The following is a 21,742-nucleotide window of genomic DNA, read 5'->3' as shown; positions in this document are numbered from 1 at the left end:
TAAAACTATACTTCTCACTGCCTCGGGCAAGCAGATAGCATAATCAAAAGCCCTTCCGCTCTGCACATTCCCATTCTCCCGTCTATCAGGTAGAAGATCCAAAAGTTGAAACACACACGCACCATCATGCTGAAGGACAGCTTCTATCCTGCTGTTATAAGACTCATGACCAGTTTTCATGTTCATTAAAAATCAACTCGACCTCAGAATTCACCTCATCATGTCCCTTTCACCTCAGTGTTTACTGCAGTGCACTTTGACTAAGTTATAACAGACTATATTCTGCATTCTGTTATGGGTTTTCCTTTGTACCACCCCAATGTACATATGTTTTGAAATGATTTGTATGAATTTGTATGACTGCTGTGCTCAGTACATGTAACAATGATAATGCAATACCAGATTCTGCTTGGAGGCCACAAGATTATACACAAATTACACACAACTATTTCAACCATCACTTTTTTCCAGTAAATTTCTGTATTGCACCATGTACTAAGTGCCATTGTGCTGTTGTGGGGACACTTGAGTAAATGCTCACCTAAGCTGTTAAACTCATCTCTTCAGAATGAAGTTTTTCATTTACTTAAATCTTTATTGCACTCTCTGCAAAAGTTAGCAGAACAATCAGTTTGCATTGAGTCAAGAGCACCATCCATATAATCAGTCACTTGCTTTTGTGAAAATGCAAAATCCTCTGCTGAGAGGATCATCAGGGTCTCTCTTCCACCCATCAGAGATATTTATCAGGAGTGCTGCATACGCAGGTCTCTGAGCATTGTCAGTGACTCTCCCATCCATCCAACAATCACTTTGACTCCCTACCATCAGGCGGGAGGTACTGTAGCATTAGGACAAAAACTGTTAGTATGGGAAACAGCTTTTTCCTACCAGGCCGTGGGACTACTGAACTCCCTGCCAGTAGCCAGTTCTCATCACATACCTGTGGAGTGCCTGTAGCATTATCCTATTTACTTTTCAACTTGTGTTGTAAAAGCATTTGTGGTAATATTACATTCTGTTTGCATGAGAGCTGTATGTACTCCGCACCTTGGTCCGGAGGAAAGTAGTTTCATTTGGTGGTATACATGTGTATGGTTGAAAGACAATAAGCTGCACTTGAACTTGAAAATCAGATTTTTTCACTTGCTTTCTCCTCTGTAAGTTGCAAAAGGTGAGTTTCCAAAGGGGGCTTCATTTAAAATGAACTGTAACTTGTCCTGGCATTCAATCCTCTGATGAAAATATCCTTTACATTGGAGTACATAACCTACTCCAGTTTTCTTTCTCATTAGACTTGTACAGTTTCATCTTCAAATCTCGATCTCTATCTTCAGTTACAACACAGACAAAAATATTAGATGTGTGTGAGACTTGTGTTTCTCCTTATAAATTCACACACCTTAGTGTAAATAGACTGTCACTCTTTGAGCAACACACAAAAAATGCTGCCTGGCCTGCTGCGTTCCACCAGCGTTTTGTGTGTGTTGCTTGAATTTCTAGCATCTGCAGATTTCCTTGTGTTTGTCACTTTTTGAGTTCATTAATTAGTTAAAGTGGTTGAATACACTAATGAATTAGTTGATGTTGCTTTATCATTGGTGCTTGAACTATTTGGTTCTTCTAATTTGATAACCCACATTGCAATGGTTCCTTGAAGAAATGTAATATCTTCATCATAGCTGGGAATTTCTGGCTCTTGACCACTTAAAATTGAGTAGGAACATTTGGGATGGTATTGAGAATCATGAAGTTGTACATTGGGAGTACATGGATACACAGCATGAAAAATGGAGCTCCTCACAAATTGCCTTTCTTGTCTGTGGTGCCCACATTGGTCTCATTAGTCACCTTAGGAGCCCTCAAAACTGGAGATGGACTTAGTCATCTAGATCCTGAAGGACTGCCTTTGCGCCTGGCCATGAGTTCTGAATTAATCAATTCTAGAGTGATGGAATACTGCTAAACTGCTACATGAATATTCGGAGAGTGGAGAGGTATGATAATGTGCAGGCAAAAGTGATTCATTAATTTGGCATGTGATCAGCACAGACATTTATACTGTATTCTATTGGATCTTCTGTCTCTAGTGAGAATGATCTAATAGAACACATGTTTCTTAAACAACGAAGCTGAGAGACTTCCAACACTACAGGCAGGTGGAAAATTGTGAGGATAGTCTCTAAGGATACCTGAGTGTTTCCCTGTAGCGCGCATGCAAGATTACGGCCCAAAATGTTGACAGTTCCTCCTCCACACCCCCCTCCCCCACAGATGCTGCTCGGCCCTCAGAGTTGCTTAAGATCCCAGCATCTGCAGCCTTCTGTGTCTCTAGAAGAATGCTCCTGTTTGCTTTTGTGTACTGAAGGGAATACGTTCAAGTTCAATTTCAAGTTTATTGTCATGCATACAAAGGGTGCAAGTGCCATGAAGATTAGCTTTTTGCAGCAGCAGCACAAACATAAGATAACATAAACTTAAATTATACATAAATTGTGTGACAAAATAAACATAATAACACTAGTGCAAGTTGAGAGGGAGAGAGAAAGAAATACAGTCTAAGGTAGTGTTAGGGTTAATCAAGCCAAGAATGTACAAAATTACAAACTTTATTTAATTGCAATAACAATGTTTTAGAGTCAGTGCATTCCTATTAAATTGCATTGTTTTATTAAGACTTCTATTTAGGCTATGTAATCTTGTACATTATATGTAGAGGGGGCCTTCATACAGTGGTCTTCGGAGAAGTTCCTTTCCATAGATCACACCTCCATTTAGTGGACCTTTCAGATTGCACTCTAGGCTCTCAGAGTTGAGTGGTCGGCAATACTTATTTGGGGAAATACTTCCTACTTGTAGGAAAAGTGGGAGATGAGGGTAGGCCGTGGAATCTCCTTCACTCAGCAGGCAGTCTCAGGGCAGCAATTGACATGGACCTTGTGTAAATAAGGGGAGCATTTCCCAGAGTGGGAGGCCTCTGTGTTGCCGAGTTTTTGGAAACAGACCAAAATACACAACCACACTCTTCCCCAAACATTTTTTGCTTATGCCCAAGTTGTAGTTTAGACCAACATTTTGGTTGACTAACAACGTATTAACCAAGTAGTCCTAATGTTGTTAAAGAGCAGAAGCCTGGAAGAAGTTGAGCTTTGAGAGGTGAAAAGATGGAAGTTTTTGAGATCAATAGTCCTTGTTGGGCAGACATTGCGATTAAAGGGAGAGTGCGATAACTATACTTGGACTAAAATCGAGCGTTCGTCACTACAAAGCACTAGTTATACAATTGTTGCTATTTATTGTCTCTGTTGAAAATATATTGCATTCCATAGAAGCCTTTGACTTCTTTCATGTTAACCCACTTTTTTTGCAGTTGTTCCAAAACAGAGTGGCCTTTGAAATTTTCATTTCTGGTTACCTCACAATACCTTTCTTAAGCCCCTGTATGAATAAAATTGTCATTCAAAGTTGGAGCCATTTGTAGTCTTTTACATTGTTCCTACCATAGTTCTTCCATATGCACTGTTATTTTGTTTTTTCTGTTCTATATTGTTTTGATCCTATTGATTTTTTTTTCAAAATGGAGATCTTATAATTTTGTGTAAGGATTGCAATATGGCACACATATTGATTTTATCTGAGATATGGAAGCAGAAATATGTCTGTCTCTCTGTTTGTACTGCCACCTTCCCCCTCCCTGCCAAACGTCCCCTCAAGCATTCTTATGGAATACTTAAACATTTTATCTCTGCTGGCCTTTACAGATGACTTTTCACTTGCTAAAGCAGGTGTAATGGTGTGAGGGCCACTCTCTGTGCCGTAAAGCAGCTGATTTATGAAACCTATAAATTCTGGAAATAAATGTCAAAAAATGTACCTTTGTTCATTATTTTATCTTTAGCAATTGTGATGTTCATGTCACCACTCAAAGTTGCAAAATCCAGTCGTCTCCCTGCCACTAACCATCAGAGTAGATAGCTTCTTGTCACTTTTTCAACTTAAACCCTCATGAATAGTTGTTACTGTTAGCTCCTTAAGGTTGTCATAGCTAGGGCAGAGGGAAATTAATGGGGATGAGCTCCCACTGCCTATTAAATGTTCCCAATGGCATGCGTCTCAAATAGCCTCTGGCAAGTCCAACTCCTGGCCTTCTCGTGTGGCTTAGCTGCTAAGCCTGGCGGAATTTTTTCTACTGATGGGAGAAGGGAAAATGGTAGGTTGCTTAAAACCATTTATGTCAGGCAATTGGGGCATGGTTGGCAGCTCATCCAGAAGTAGGAAAACTCTGCTGCCTTGCGGCTATACCCACAGGCTGTACTTTAGTTCCCACTACTATGTTGGTTAATGGTTGAAACAGGGAAGAGTTAATGGTAATAGGGGAGGGAGTAAAATTGATTAATATAATTGGTTAGCACGGTCTCAGTGGCCCAAAGGCCCTGTTTCTGTAATGTATTACTTGTGCTGAAGCTCGCTTGAAATGTTTGCTTCCTTCCAACTTGGACATCTGCTAGTAGAAGGCGCTTCCAGGTTTAATTATAGATAAAATATAGAGAATAGTTGGATAGGACATATGGTGCTGAGTAACTTGTAGCCCATTAACAGTACCCGATGTAACAAATACAATGTCAGCCATAAAATCCAGAAACAAATGACATAAATAGAGTTATGTAATTGCACATTCTGGCAGGGAGAGTGACAGATGATAAAGACAGAATGGCACAGTTTTGAAGGGTGTTGAAGAATGAGGAAGTAAACATACACAATCCTTCAGTATCAGTGTGTGTTGAGAGAGCGGAGACGCAAGAGACTGCAGGCGGTGGAATTTGTTTATTGAGAAACAGCATAGAATAGGCCTTTCCAGCCTTCGAGCCGCACTCCCCAGTGATCCCCAATTTAATCTGAGCCTAATCACAGGACAATTGACAATGACCAATTAACCTACCAACTGATATGTCATTTGGACAGTGGGAGGAAACCCACACGGTCGCAGGGAGAAAGTACAAATTCTTTACAGACAGCAGTGGGAAGTGAACATAGGTCCCTAGTACTGTAAATCTGGAGCAAAAAAAAACATCTAGGGGGACTCAGCAGGTTTGATAGCATCTACGAAGGGATTGGTCAGTCATCTGGACTCTGGTAATGACCCAATGTCTTAACTGTCCTATTTCCTCCACAGCTGATGTCCAACCTGCTGAGTTCCTCCAGCAGTGTGTTCTCTGTTGAATGTTTAGTAAAGTATAAAGGATCCTTCCATTAATTAATAGAGTAGAGAAACTGTGAAGTTGCATTGAATCTGGACAAAATCAAGAGTAGGAGATGGAAAGGGGATCTTGCAGAGGTGTATGATGGAATGCACTCAGCCTTTTTCCCGGGATTGGGAAATCAAGAACTAGAGGGCACAGGATTAAGGTGATGGGAGATATCTAAAAGGAACTAGAGGGGCAATTTTTTATACAAAGGTTGATAAGTTTACAGATCGAGCTGTGAGACGAAGTGGTTAAGGCAGGTACAACATATAGAGCATAAAACAGTACAGGACAGTACACAATATAAGAAAATACCCACATAAGTTAATGTTCCCCCATTCACTAAATGGGAGCTTCATTTGCCTGGCTTAGCCCAGGATTTAGGCAGATTGTGAGTGGAGAAGCCTGTTGAGGTTTGTTCTAACTTGTTAGGCTCCATAAGGAATACTCTGGCACACTGTGTGCAGCTATAGTCCAGGTGGCTTGGGGAAAGATGTCAGCTGCAGTTTAGACTGATGTGAATGCTTGAAAATCGGACTGCCACTTGGAAGCCTAGAAAACTCAAGGTGTTGTTGCTGGCATCAAGGCAAGAAGATCCATGGGAAGGAAATGGAACTCTCTTTAGATTTCTTTGTATCTTTGCCACTAGCTTTGCATTTAACATCTCATATTCTCAGATGACTATCTTCAATATAGAAAGCAGTTAAGTAAGGAGTGCCAGTATAATTCCCCACCCCCACCTCACCATTCTTGTTTCCCTCTCTCACCTTATCTCCTTACCTGTCCATCACCTTCTGATGCTCCTCCCCCTTTCTTCCATGGTTTTCTGTCCTCTCCTATCAGATTCCCCCTTCTCCAATCCTTCGTCTCTTTTACCATTCAACCTCACAGCTCTTTACTTCACTCCCTCCCCCTATCCTGGTTTCACTTATCACCTTCCTTTCCAGTCCTGGAAAAGGGTCACAGCCCAAAACATCGACGGTTTACTCTTTTTCAAAAAAGTTCCCTGGCCCGCTGAGTTCTCCCAGCATTTTGTAAATGCCTCTATATTAGCAAAGAGCTTTGATTTTAGTCTTTCAATGGGTATCAAAATGGTTGGTAACATGCATTCATGTGGATAAATCAATGAGTTATGTGTATAATCGATGAGTTTAGTCGCATTATAGGATTAAGTATATTGGTAACCACTCTGTAGACCAGACACAATTGTAATGAAATCCCTAGCAGAGCAGAAAATATTTGAAATTGATTCACGTAGTGTAATAGGATGATTTAATATATAGAAGTTCTTCTTTGGCACTGCCAGTGCACTGTGAAAACATCTGACAGCACAGTGATTAGTTTTAATACCTCAAGCATCAACACCATTTCCAAGTGCTTTGTAATGTTAAATATAGGTAGTTACATTGAGGTGATAATTAAAAATTACAACTGTACAATGTCAAAGTTAACTAGCTTGTTCAATTTTCCTAAATTATGCTGCTGCCAGTGTTCTAAAATAAGCTTATTGACAACTTTTCCAGCAGTAATTATTAAAAGCAAGTTCTAGTCAAGGTTTCTGTGATTCTTGAGGGAAGAAAACTGGAAAAAAAATACCTCTCAGAATAAGATGTTTATATTAATCATGTTAACTGAACATCAATGAGCTCTTTGTTTTCATGGTTCATCCACTATGTGGTTATACTGTCCTCCAACAAAATAAAATTAGCAAATACAATATTCTTAGGATGACAGTATTAGTGTTACTCTCTGGTGCTTGACACTGAAAGGATTTCCTTGCATATACATGGTGTTCTACGGTACAATCCAATACAATATTTCTGTCTATCTCTCAAATTGTATAATAAGATCTGGCATAGAAAAATAATGAGCCATATGAGTATTAATAAAACAGTACTCGGAGGGGAAATACGATGCTGTGTTTACTTTGTGTTTTAGGAGTATTTTGATGTCACATTTCAATGTGTAAAGGAGGACTGATTGTAAGGGAGAATATTTCCACTGTCTAAAGAGCCTGGGGCTGGAAGGGTGCAGAAGCTACACATATGAGCAAGGCCTTCCACGAGTGAAGTTATGGAGTACTTCTCAATATAGCAAATGGTAGAAATCAGAAGATAACCTGCAAAATAGGTATTGTTGCTGGTTCCATCCTATCATTCTCAGAACTTACCAAATCTCGCTGGAGTCATTTCTCATTCTTCAAATCTCTGGTATGTCAGTCTAGTCTTCCTTTCTTCCCCCACCCCCTCATTCCCAGGATTTGTTCTGTTTTTACCCTTTATCAACTGAGATTTTCATTATGTTTGACATGTAGCATTCCACACTAACAAAATGGAATTGCCTTTGGCTGGCTGATATTTTGTTTTTTAAACTGCTTTTAAAGCACGACTACAGGAAGTCCATCATGAAACCAGCATCTCCTCCATGGACTCTATCACCACTTCTTGCTGCCTGAATCAAGCAACCAACATAATCAGAGACACCACCTACTTTCAGATATTCTCTCCTTTCACCACTCCCATTGGACAGAAGATACAAACAGCAGAGCTTCTACCCTGCTGTTATAAGACTATTGAATGGTCACATAGTCACATAGATGGATTCCTGACCTCATGATCTACCTCATTATGAATTTGTAACTTATGGTCTACTTGCACTGCAATTTTGCTGTTGCTATAATACTCCCTCTGCACTCTGTTATTGTTTTTCCCTTGTACTGCCTCAATGCATTGTTGTAATGAAATAATTTACCCTCTGCCACCTCCAGTTTAAATTCCATGCAGAATATTTTGGAGGACCAAGAACCAAGATCTGTGTGGAAGACATGTGAAATAAAGTTTTTCCACTGTACCTCAGTACACGTGACATTAATAAACTAATTTACCAATTTCAAATCTCATTTCATGCCAATCATTAATGCAGCCATGATTAATTGAATGGAGAAACTGGAATGAGAGGATGTATTGGTTTCTGGTCCTGTTATTTGAAAACAAATAATAGTCCTAACGTGATCTACCACTTTAATTGGGCTAAATATAATTCAGAAATTTAATGGTCATTCAAATGCTGTCCTCTAGACTAAACACCAACCTCAGCAGATAGTGTTCGTTTCATTTGGAACACAAGTTTGTGCCAGCCACGTTTCTGTAAAATTCACTAATTATAGATTTCAGTTATGTCAGTAGAATATTGACATTCTAAGGTTGAGCTTATGGTCATGTGATAAGTGTTGTAGGGTACAGGTACAATTGAAAACTTGCTAGTAGCAGCATCACAGGCACATGGATTCGGACTTTTTTCTCAGATCATAAACTATTACATAAGTGTCCTTAATTGTGCAATCAGACTAATATAAAGTTTGTATCTACAATTTTACCTCTCTGTATTTTTCACCATTTCCCAAATTCTCCTCCTCTTCAGCCATTAGGGGGAGAATGCTTTTAGCCACCAAAACCAGTCAAACACCTAGAATTCTCTCCGTGTGTTCTTGACCATCACTTTCTTCTTTTAAACCTCCATGAAAGATCATCTCCTCAACCGGACCCTGGCAGCATCTTTCACTTCACAATATATCTACTTTGGCTTAAATGACAACTTTCATGTAATTACTCAAGCACCTTGGAGGTATTTGTCCTGTAACCCAGTTCCCATGAAAGGTGATAGTAACATTCAGTATGTAAGATCTTAAAGTTTTCCAAAAAAGTTTGAGTACCCATTAGAAAACTTTTTCAAGGCACATCATTGATCTCTGGCAGTGGAAATTAAACATGTGTTGACTTCTGCTGTAGCAGCCTTTTGCAGTAATATGCCCTGCATCTTTCCCAGATCCTGGATGGGTGAATAATTATTTCAAATAATCAAATTCCCCAAATCTATTTTGTGCCTTTTAGCTTCACTATATCCCATTCAATATATTCCCAATTAAGTAAGGTCTGGGCAACTGTAAATTATTAAAGGAAATCTATTAGTTTCTGTTAAATAATTTATGCCAGTGGTTTTATTTTGACTGTGGCCAAGCAAAGTTATTGAAACTGGAACAGTTCTGGTACTCAAAGAAGATTTATCTGTTGTCTTACTCCTCCTGCAAGAAAGCAAATCAGGATCTTACTGAGCAGAAGATTTAAATGAGGTTGAGTTGGGTTGTGTGTTGTGTTTTGTGGCAGGGTTGTTCAGCCTCACCAGCACCACATCTTGGATGAAGATGAACTACCGAACTCCAGTCAGAACAACGAAAAGCCAAGTTCATCACGTCCTGCAGGGCGGAAGCGACAGCCCAGTATGTCTGAGACGATGCCTCTGTACACACTCTGCAAGGAGGACTTGGAAAGCATGGACAAAGAGGTAAGCCCAAATTGATCCCGGATTCTAACAGTAGCCCCTTAGTATCTGAAATAGAATTTGAACACTCAGCTTCCTGAATCAGGCATGAGCTCTCCCTGTGTCACAACTAGCATGACTACACATTGTAGATATTCACTGTGATCTGTTTAAAAAATCTGCTTAGAATCAATATCAATATGTGGTAAAAATGGAACTGACTTTGTAACTGCTGTGAAACTTGGGGGAAAAAAGGTGATAAATTATTGCCTAACTCCTTAAGAACTGACACAGAAAGCAAATATCTGGGAAGATAAACCTGTCATTGAATGTTAAATAGTCAATAGAATCAGTTTATGAAGTTGGAAAAATGCACTGAAGTTACATTACTCTACTCTTAGCAAACCACAGATGAATGTCCAGGCACTGGAATCTATTAAAACCAAGTATCTCTCGTGAGCTTAAGTTTCAGTGTGTACTGTTATTTTTGTGACTTCAGAGATGTTGATTTTGCTCAGTGATAAACTGAGGTTCAGCTCATGGTTATAATATTCAGCTGCTGAGCAGAAGTCCTTGACATTGTATTGTTGTCCTATGGATAGTGCAGTTGAAGAGGAATGTAGATGAAAATGAGGAAAGTGGGTAAACCCATTGAGAGCTATCAAGATATAGAAAACTGCCATCATGAAAAGAGTGAAGAATGAACCATTTGCTATAACCATACTTGACCTTGTCTGTCAACTTGGTTTCATCACTCATTTTGTAAAACTGTAGCAGGAGAAATAAATTAATTAGCAGAAGAAAATTAAATTTCAACCATTGTATTTCTGGTTTTGAATATTCTAAATTTCTGATGTGAGAAGCCTGATTCTCACACTTATGTTGGTTCACTGTCAGCTGAAGAAGCTCTGCTTTGCAGGTTTATCAATGCCAACACTTATAGAACATTCTGTGGCAAAACTTGGGCCAAGGATTTCTTCATTCACCAGATGTGAACCATCAACTTCATTTCTCTCAGTAAATGAAAGCAAAAATAAAGCTGGAAAACTGAGATAAAACAGAAACTGTCAGCAGGTCAGACAGTATCTGTGGGAGGAGAAATGAGAGAAGCGGTTAACCATGTTTTGGAAAGGGTTGTAGACCCGAAACATTTGACTGTATTTCTTTTCACAGATGTTACTTTGCCTGTTGAACATCCTCAGCATTTTCCTGTGTTTGGAATATTTATTACACAAAATATTAAGACCAGTGCCACACACAGAACCATGTAGAAATAGCAAAGAAGATCTGCTGGGTACTTTACGACTTCTTTGCACCCTCCATTTTGCCTTCCTCCTCAGCCATTTATGGCTGTAATGCTAGCAACATTCTTAGCAGCCTGTACAGATAAACATAATGAGTTTTGGACGCTTTGACTTTTTAAGAGTGGTATAGCATCAAAATGTGTCCTTTAGTTCCTGAGTCCATACTGATCGTTAAGTACCCATTTACTCTAATCCTACATGAATCTTAATTTATTCTCCCAACTCACCCCAATTTCTATGATTCGTGTACAAGTTTAGGGATTGACATTGGCCAATTCTTTAAGCAATACAGTTACTACCTTTGTTACGTCCGTAGCCCCCTCCTTTGTGAGAATCGCAAGATCACCGGTGGGTTGGGTCAAGGGCCCCAGGAAATGAGAATGGGACGTGCAAAATGCCTCATTTCCCCGGCGATGTAAAGCTACAGGACATGGCTATTGTCTCCTGAAGACAATTGTGTATTGAGTACTGTACTATTCATTGAAGGCCCTCAGGGGATGACCAGAGTGGGCTGGTTGAGAGATTGCATCATCCCAACCTGATTGACATCGGAGACCCCGTGAGTAAGTATAAAAGAGGGTCTGGGGAACAACCCCTTTAGACGCACCAGAAGAAACGTTAAGCAACCACGTAACAGCAGGAAGTCATCTGAAGGAAGCCAAGTGCGTTCGATTCCGTGGCTGGAATTGGTGGCTGGAACCACAGGAAAACAGCTTTTAGCTAACAACGGGGAAGCTCGCTCCCCTGACTCAACGGATCGGTATCTTAAAAGACCTGGGGCAAGTTTAAACCGCATCACTTTTAAACCCAACAACGCTGCAGCTTGAACGAACTGATAGTGACTGTTATCTTTCCATCGGACAATACATTAACCCCTAGACAACGATAGAGCTATTTCTTATTGGTGGTTATTATACCCGCGCTTAGATTTAGTATTGACGATGTATATTATCTGTATGTTTGCATTAATCTTATTTTTGTGCCCTTTATCAATAAATACTTTTAAAAATAGTACCATCAGACTTCAACGGACCTCTCTATCTTTGCTGGTAAGTGATCCAGTTACGGGAATTCGTAACACCTTTAAAAGGCACGGGCAGTTATAACAATAGGGCATGTTTAGAAGCATATGGGCCTAACATAGGCAAATGGGATTAGCTAGGTAAACAATCTTGGACGGCATGGGCTGATTGGGTGAAAGGGCCTGTTTCCATGCTATATAACTCATTGAGTTTATGAACCAGCAACTTTAAGTGAAGTGAAAGGGATCTGGAGCACTTTGGGCAAAACCTCACAGTCACAAGAGGAATGAATAAATTCTGCACAGACGACATCTGAAGTCAGGATTGAACTCAGGTAACTCAGGCAGCAGCTCTGAATTGTACTGTACCACTGAGTCACCCACTCTACAGTTTCAAAGCTCAAGCTCAGTGATTACTTAAAGCCCCTTGTGGAGGGACAATATTTACTTTTGTATAATAGAATAGCTTGAATGGCTTAAATTACACAGCTCATGATTATAATGAATCATGCTATCAAAGTTGCGAATTTGAAAATATATTTGCAAAGAACCCTGCAATACCACGCATATGAGATATTCTCATTCATCAGTTTTAAATGTTAGACATTCCATCAACCACCTAATTCTTAAATGGTGCTAGAGGTGGCTGCTGAGGTTCATCAAGGCTGCTTAACCAAAGAAAGACGAAAGCCGCTGTTTACCTGTGCTGACCACACCTTGCGTTTTAAATTATATTTTATTAACTTATTTGTAGTAATATTTTATGTGCTGTGTATGATGTACGTTTTGTGGGTGCACTGTGGTCCAGAGGAATGTTGGTTCATTTGATTGTATATATGTACGGTCAGATTGCATTGAACGTGAACAATGTTCTCCAATGTCGTGCTCTCAACAAATTCCATGCTTTCAGGATGACTTGTACTTCCTTCCCTAACAGGGCAGGCTCTCTGTAGGTTCAGATTCAGATTTGTTTATTGTCATATGCACCATGGTGCAATAAGCTCCTTGCTTTTACAAACTTCGAGCCTAAGCTGAGATTCTACTTCCATCGCAACCTCGGCTTACATCGCGCCTGCTGCTGCAGCGGACACCCATGCCTTTCCCATCTCCAGAGGGGTGCATCAAATTTTTTATCTGTTATTTTCTTTTTTTTTCTTCACGTCCTCCATCCCCTCTCTGGATCTCTCAGTTCTTTAACTCCTGCAATTTATAGAGCCCCCTTTTCCTTTGACCCATCAGCAATACTTACTGATCTTCTTACCCTCTCCCTCATTAGAAATCCTCAATGTTACCCACTCACCCTTTAGAAATCCTCATAGCATTACTCTTTCACTCCATAGAGATCTTCACCATGTTACACCTCCCCATGTTGAAAGTCCTGACCATGTTACCCACCTCCCCGTGTTGAAAGTCCTGACCATGTTACCCACACCCCCCTGTGTTGAAATTCCTGACCATGTTACCCCCTCCCCCGTGTTGAAAGTCCTGACCATGTTACCCTCCTGTCCTTTGAAATCCTCACCATGGTCATCCCCTTGGGTTGTCCTCCTCGTTCCTTAATTCTACAACCCATTCTCTTCCTCCTGCAATCAACAAATAAGTTGCTGGAGGAATTCAGCAAGTCAGGCAGCATCTGTGGAGGGAAAACGGCAGTGGGTATTTATGTAATCTACTGAAGACTCCAGCATCGGCTGCCCTTTGTGTAGGAGAAGCACTGTCGACGTTTCAGGCCAAGACCCTTCGTCAGGACTAACTGAAAGGAAAGATACTAAGAGATTTGAAAGTAGTGGGGGGAGGAGGAAATGATAGGAGAAGACATAGGAGCATGCTGAACTGCTATTCTGCCTAATTCCATTGACCTGAACCTGGACCAATAGCCATCTGTACCTCACCCATCCTTGTATTTATCTAAACTTCTCTTAAATGTAGCAATCAGACTTGTGGCCACCACTTCCACTGACAGCTCATTCTACACTCTCTCCATCCTTTGAGTGAAGGTGTTTCCCCTTAAACAGTTCACCTTTTACCTTTAATCTATGACCTCTTGGTCTAATTTCACCAAACATCAATGGAGAAGACCTTCTTGCATTAACCCATCTATGTACCTCAGCATTATTAATCATTTATATCTTAGCGTCTTTCTTATCAATCAAATTACTGGCATTTATCTTGATACAGAACAATATCTACTTCAAATGGGTGAGGAGTACTTCATCCGAAGTACTGTTAAATTTTACAGGGTTAGCAATGTTTTGAGTTTTGTTGCAAATCTTCGCAAGAGTCTACCAGTGATTGGGGAAAATAAAAACAGGTTGCTACCTGGCATTCAAATCTGTTGTAAAGAAATAAGCTTGATGTTCTTGGTGTTTTAAAGCAGTGTCTATGAGAAGAATCATCTCATTTTTACTGCTTCTGCCAATGTCACAAAATAGGAGGTTAATGAATCTGCACTTAAAGTTTAGCAGACAGATGTTCCACTCTAACTGCTGGAAAACTGCTTGAAGTTGGTAATCCTTTGCTGTGCTCAAGTTCTGTGTCATAGCCCACTGGACAAGTTGCCATTCAATCTCTCGTGTTTGGACTTTTTCTAAGTTTATGGAGTTATAAATATTGCTGAGTTCTCTTGACGTCAGTACTTGAATAAGTGCAAATGTTTCCAGGTATGGACGATATGGGTTGAAGTGCCTTTTTCCATGCGATATAACTGTGAATATACAGTAGGAAAGTACTCTTGTGTTGGAAAAAAGTGCATTGTTTGAATTGTCTGAAGATAATTTGAATATAATCATGAACTTTTGCCATTGTTCATTGTTCATGATCTTCACTCTCACTTTTCCTAGGTATGGATTTCATGCCTGACCCATTTAGGAGATTGCAACACCCTACTGGAAAATTGAAAGTAATCCCTGAGGTTATTCTCCCCCGTTTCCTCTTTACGGCAGTGATTTCTCTTCACTAGTTTTGAAGCTGCAATGATTTGAGAAAATGGATCCAATCCATATTTTTTGAGGCAGCAAGGTAGACTGACTTGTCCTGGCCATTGGCTCCAAATGAGACTATCAGTACTGCCAGTGCTTGAAGCCTCTGGGATGTACTGAGTGACAGATGCTGGCCTGCAGTGTAGTCCAATCATTGTGGGATTTCCTGGCATTAGTATGGGATATCCAATTTTCCAATCTTTCATCAGTTAAATCTAGTTCATTAACCCCATTCTTTAAAATAATTAGGAGGAACTTAATTAGGAGGAAAAAGGGGTAAATACAAGAGAGCCTGCAGATACTGAAAATCCAGAGCAACACACACAAAGTGCTTGAGGAGCTCTGTGTGTCAGGCACCATCTCTGAAAATGAATAAACAGTTGATGTTTTAGGCTGAAATCTTCATCAGGGCTGGAAAGGAAAGGGGAATAAACCAGAATAAGGAGGTGGTGGGAGGGGAAGGAGCTGAAACTAGAGATTTGATAGGTAGAGCCAGGTGGGTGGTGGAGGCGGGTGAAGTAAGAAGCTAGGAATAGATCGGTGGAAAAGGTAAAGGAACAGGCTGGAGAAGAAGGAATCTGAGTGGAGAGGAGAGTAGACCATGGGAGAAAGAGATTAAAGGGGGAGGTAATAGACAAGTGAGGAGAAGAGGTAAGAGGCTAGAGTAAGGCACTGAAAAAGAGTGGAGGGTGGAGGAGAAGATTACCAGAAACTGGAGAAATTAAAGCTCACGCCATCAGGTTGGAGGCTACCCAAACGGAATGAATTGCTCCTCCAACCTGAGAGTGGCCTTACTGTGGCAGTAGAGGAGGTGATGGACCAACATGTCAGAATGGAAATGGGGATAAGAATTAAAATGGTTGGCCACTGGAAAATTCTGCTTTTTGTGGATGGAGTGGAAGTGCTGAACAAGTTGTTCCCCAATCTACATCATCTCAGTAGAGGAGGCCACATCAGGTGCACCAGATATGGAAGACGACCCCAACAGATACACAGGTGAAGTGTTGGCTCACCTGGGAAGAACTGGGGCTGTTGAATGGAGGTGAAGGTGGAGGTGAATGGGCAGATGTAGCACTTTTTTCCACTCTTCAGTGGTAAGTGCCAGGAGGGAGACTTGTGGGAGAGATGAATGGATGAATCACAGAGGGAGTGATCTCTGCAGAAACAGACTGTCGGTGATATGGGAAAGTTGTGTTTGGGGATAGGTTTCTTTTGAAGCTGGCGGAAGTTATGGAGAGTAATGTGTTAGATGCAGATTCTCATGGGATGGTAGGTGAGGACAAGAGGGATTCTATATTCCTTTAAAGGTGGCGGACAGTTGGGGTGAAAGCTGATGTCTGGGAAGTGGAAGAGATGCGGGTGAAAGCAGCATTTACTCCATTCTCTGACGTCCTGGAAAGGAAAGCATCATCCTGGGAACAGATCAGCAGAGGGAAAGGAACTGAGAAAAAGGAACGGCATTTTTACCGGAGCCAGGGTGGGAAGAGGTACAGTCAAGACAGCTGTGGGAGTCGCTAGGATTGTAAAAGATGTCAGTAGAAAGTTTGTCTCCAAAGATGGAGACGGAGGGATTGAGAAAGGGGAGAGAGGTATCAGAAGTGGACCAAGTGACCTTTAAAGGCAGGCAAGCAGGCAAAGTTGGTGAAAGTAACATGCTTAGAATAGGTGCACGATGCAGCATGAATGCATTCATGAATGCAGCGCAGAAAGAGCTGAGGAGCATTACCAGGGAAGCCGTGGAACATGAACTGAAAATGAAAATGCAGGCATAGCTGGGCCCATTCAGATGCCCATAGCTAAACCTTGAGTTTGGAGAAAGTGGGAGAAGCTGCAAAAGAAATTGTTGAGTTTGACAATCAGTTCTGCCCGACGAAAGAGGGTGATGGTGGATGGAAACTGATCAGGTTGCTTATTGAGAAAGCGGCAGAGAGCTTTAAGACCTTCTTAATGGAATAGATGCATATGGGGACTGGACATCCATGTGAAAAGGAGGTGATCAGGGACAGAAAATTGAAAGTTGTTTAGGAGATCAATAACATGTGAAGTGGTATGGAGAGGGGGGATAAAATGGAGTCAGGTTTGTAGATCTTGGGTATGAGGTAGAAACGAGCAGTCCAGAATAAGGGAACTATGAGTTTGAAGGCGGTAGATGGGAGTCCTCCAGAGTTGATGAGGTTAGTGATGGTGCCGGAGACAATTTTCTGATTGTCCTGAGTGGGGTCCTGTTGATCTCTCTTCCCCCCCCCCTCCCCCTTTTCAAAGGATGTACCTAAGAATTGCCACCTGGCCTCAGCAAGGTAGAGGTCAGCCTGTTATAATACAACAGCCTCACCTTTGTCTGCAGGTTCAATGATAAGGTTTGGTTTGGTGCAGAGAGAGTGGAGGGCAGTACGTTAAGATCTTAAGTTATTTGTTTTAATACTTTTAATGATTGTGCAGCGTCTTTACATTTGTTTTGTTAATGTTCCAATATTTGTAAGTTATTTGTTCCAACCTTAGTAGTTTTTAAATGTCTTGAGTATTATAGAGATTTAAAAAACAACTTTAAATAAAATATCTCAGTTTTGACAGGAGGTGCATCTCATTCTCTTGGCATGCCTCCTATTTAACTACATTCAGCAGTTGTGTCTGAGGTCATAGAGTCATAGAACACTACAGCACAGAATCAGGCCCAGTTGCCCATCACGTTAATCTGTCTAGTCTCATCGACTGGTATCTAAACCATAGTTCTCCATACTCCTCCCATCCATGTACAAACATCCCTTAAATGTTGAAAGCAAACCCTCATCCACCACTTGGACTGCCAGTTCATTCCACAAAAGCTCCTTTAACCAATCACCTCTAGTTCCAGTTTTAGACAGCCTCAGTGGAAAAAGCCTGCTTGCATTTATCCTATCTATACACCTCATAATTATGTATGCCTCTGTCAAATCTCCCTTTGATCTTTTATGTTCTAGAAAATAAAGTCCTGACCTATTCAACCTTTCTTTAGAAGTCACGTCCTCAAGTCCTGGCAATATCTTGCAAATTTTCTCTGTACTCTTTCAATCTTATTTACATCTTTACTGTAGGTAGATGATCAAAACTGGACAAAGTACTTCAAATTAAGCCTCACCAACATCTTATAAAATTTCTGTGGCATCCCATCTTCTGTATTCAATACATTGATTTATGAAAACCAATGTGCTTTACAATTTACAATGTGCAATGACCATTGGTCACAGGCCTCCAGTCAGAGAGACAGCCACCTACTACCACTCTCTGGCTTCTCTCACAAAGCCAATGTCAAATCCATTTTATTAACTCGTCTTGAGTGCCAAGCGACTGAACCTTCTTGACCAACCTCCCATGCGGACCTTGTCGAAAGCCTTGCTGAAGTCCAATTAGACAACATCTACTGCCTTGCCTTCATCAACTTTCCTGGTAACTTCCTCAAAAAATTCTATAAGATTGGTTAGACATGACCTACCATGCACAAAGCCATGTTGACTATTCCTAATCAGTCCCTGTCTACCAAAATACTTATATAAATGGTCCGTTAAAGTACCTTACAATAACTTTCCCACTATTGATAATAGGCCTACCGGCCTATAATTTTCAGTCTTATTCTTACAGTCCTTTTTAAACAGCAGAACATTAGCAATCCTTAAATCCTCCCACACCTCACCCATAGTGAAGGATGTTTTAAATATCGCTGCTCAGGCCCCTGCAATTTTTGCATTAACTTCCCACAGGGTCCGAGCGAACATGCTGTTAGGCCCTGTGGATTTATCCGCCCCAATATTCTTCAAGACAGCAAACAGCTCCTACTCTGTAATCTGTAATGGGTCCGTGACCTCACTGCTGCTTTGACTCCAATCTATAGACCGTGTTTCTGTTTCTCAAGTAAATACAGAAGCCTTGTCTGCTAGAGCAACCTCGTTCCTTCTTTTCTCTCTCCTAATTTCCTTAAGTGTACTCTTGCATTTCTTATACTCCTGAAGTACCTCATTTGTTTCTGCCTGCCTATACCAGCTATGCACTTCCTCCTTTTTCTTAAACAGGGCCTCAGTATCTCTCGAAAACCAAGGTTCCCTAAACCTGTTATCCTTGCCTTTTATTCTGGCAGGAACATACAAACTATGCTCTCAAAATTTCACTTTTGAAGGCCCCCCCCCCAGTTACGAAGTACACCTTTGCCAGAAGATAACCTGCCCCATAAGACCATCAGACATAGGAGCAGAATTAGGCCATTCAGCCCATCAAGTCTGCTCTGCCATTCCTTCATGGCTGATCCCAGATCCCCCTCAACCCAATCCACACTTGTAAATCCTTTCTGATACCATCAACATTGACCTTTCTCCAATTTAGGATCTCAGCCCGAGGCCAGACCTATCCTTTTCTATAATTTCCTTAAAACTAATGGCATTGTGATCACTAGATGTAAAGTGTTCCCCTACATAAACTTCTGTCACCTCCTGTGTCTCATTCCCTAATAGGAGAACTGGTATCACGCTCTCTATTTGGAAGTTTTATGTACTGATTAAGGAAGCTTTCTGGAACACACTTGACAAACTCTTTCCCATCGAGCCCTTTTACAGTATGGGAGACCCAGTCAATATGTGGAAAGGTAAAATCACTTACTGTCAGAACCTGTGTTTCTTGCAATAGCTTACGATCTCTTTAAAAATTTGCTCCTCTAAATGCCACAGATTGTTGGGTGGTCTATAATTTAATCCCGTTAACGTGGTCATACTTTTCATATTCCTGAGTTTTCACTCATAAATCCTCATTAGAAGAACTCTCCAGTCTGTCCTGACTGAGCACTGCTGTGACATTTTCCCTGACTAGTAATGCCACCCCTCCCGCTCTGTCGTGTCTGGAGCGACAGAATACCGGAACATTGAACTGGCAGTCTTGCTCCTCCCGAAACCAAATCTCACAAATGGCTACATTGTCGTAATTCCATGTGCTGCTCCATGCCCTAAGATAATCCTTCTTTCCTACAATGTCCCTTGCACTGAGACATGCAGCTCAGATCATTAGTCTCACAATGCATAACCTTTCGATTCCTGACTTTGCTTGAAGCCTAACAGCATCTTTATCCACAACCTCTCCACTGTTTATTCTGATGTTGTGGTTCCCATCCCTCTACAACTTGAGTTTACCACCCCGCCCCACCTTCCCACTAGGATATTAGTCCCCCTTCAGCTCAGGTGAATACCGTACCTTCTGTACGGGTCCTGCCTTCCATGGAAGAGAGTCCAATGATCCAAAAATCTGAAGCCTTCCTCCTGTAACATCTCCTTAGCCACATGTTAACTTATATGATCTTCCTATTTCTGGCCTCATTAGCAAGTGGCACGGTTAGCCATTCTGAGATCACAGCCCTGGACATTTAACTTCATACATAACTCGCTGAACTCACTTTGCTGGATCTCGTTAACCATCCTACCCAATGGTTGAAGTAAACTCTGGCTGCCCCTTCCACTTAAGAATGCTGTGGACTCGATCTGAGATGTCCCTGACTCTGGCACCAGAGGGCAACAAACCATCCAGGAATCTCATTCTCGTTCACTGAACCTCCTTTCTGTTCCCCTAACAAACCCTCTTTCACTACTATTTGCCTCTTCTCCAATCCTTAGGCCCCATTCCCTTCTGAGCCACAGAGCCAAACTCTGTGCCAGAGACTTGACTGCTGTGACTTTTCTCTGCTGGGTCATCTCCCCCACTACTCCCAAGAGAATCCAAAGCCAGTATACCTGTGTTGAAGGGAAAGGCCATAGAGGTACTCTGCACTGGCTGCATGGTCACCCAATTACCTGATTCCTGCACCTCAGGTGTAACTACCTTCCTGTATGTCCTGCCTATCAACACCTCAGCCTCCCGAATGATTCAGAGTTCATCTAGTTCTAGCTTCAAATCCTTAATATAGACTGCTAGAAGTTGCAGCTGGATGCCCTTCTTGCTGGTATAGTTGTCAGGAGTACTGTATGTCTCCCTGCTTTCCCATATCCTGCAGTAGGAGCATTCTACTCTCCTGCCTGGCGTTTGCACTGCTCTAAATATGCAATAAGAAAGAAACAAGGGTAAGTAACATGAAAAAGGTCCAGTGGCTGTTTGTGGCTCAGTCCATTCCAGGAGAGGACTGTCAGGTATGGAAGGTCATTTTGGCTTGACCTCCATATTTGGAGGAGGTGAGTGCGCTTGAATACTCCTGTCGATGGGCCAAATCAAATTGATTTAAGCTCGTTAGCTACATTCCCCCTTCCACAATGTCGTTAATGACATACCTCCTTACACAACATCAGGTTAACTACATACCTCTTTCCACAATGTCAAGGTGTCCAAAGTGCCTTGTAACTAATGAAGTTCTTTTGAAGTGTGGTCCCTGGTGTAAGATTCACTTTATTGCAATTCTTAAAGGGGTTATGCTTCAAGTATTATGATTTTTTTGTTTAATGACTAAGGCAACAGCAGAAAATTTGTCTTTTTATTAGATTTGGCGAAAGTCAACATTTAAAATGTCAGGTGGCTTCAGTGAAAAATTGGAAACTTTTCTTTTTGGGGGCTTTAACCATTAAAATGAATTCTTTAAAATTAAAAAAAAGGTTCTTTAAAAATGTTGTTCCAGTTTGTCCTTTAGTTCCATAGAGCATTATTAGGTGCTGTCTATAAAGCTGCTTTAATTATTGTGGCCTGCTTCCTGGAGGCTAGAAGTCATTGCTCATGGTAAATTTATTAGACAGGCTAATTCATCCTTCACCCTTTGGATTCAGGGTTCCAGGAGTGGGGCACTGTATAGTCAGCCTTGAGTTATTTGACACTTTTTTTTGAAAACTGCCTCCAGATTAAACCTGCATTAAATCTCTGTTTTAATTGCCCAGAAATACAAGCTCA

General features: G+C 41.1%; 1 protein-coding gene across 2 annotated transcripts in view; it reads left to right on the top strand.

Annotated features, from left to right (window-relative positions):
* Window positions 1–21,742, top strand: part of ctdp1 (CTD (carboxy-terminal domain, RNA polymerase II, polypeptide A) phosphatase, subunit 1) — a 324,193-nt gene that overhangs the window by 128,658 nt on the left and 173,793 nt on the right. For both annotated transcript variants that reach the window (XM_059972529.1, XM_059972536.1), the window contains exon 11: window positions 9,407–9,584. In XM_059972529.1, coding sequence (XP_059828512.1) covers window positions 9,407–9,584 — 178 coding nt within the window. The remainder of the gene's footprint in view (window positions 1–9,406; window positions 9,585–21,742) is intronic.

The sequence above is a fragment of the Hypanus sabinus genome, chromosome 1, assembly GCF_030144855.1.
Source record: "Hypanus sabinus isolate sHypSab1 chromosome 1, sHypSab1.hap1, whole genome shotgun sequence".
In the NCBI taxonomy this organism is placed as follows: domain Eukaryota; kingdom Metazoa; phylum Chordata; class Chondrichthyes; order Myliobatiformes; family Dasyatidae; genus Hypanus; species Hypanus sabinus.
This window is presented reverse-complemented; position numbering and strand designations above follow the sequence as displayed.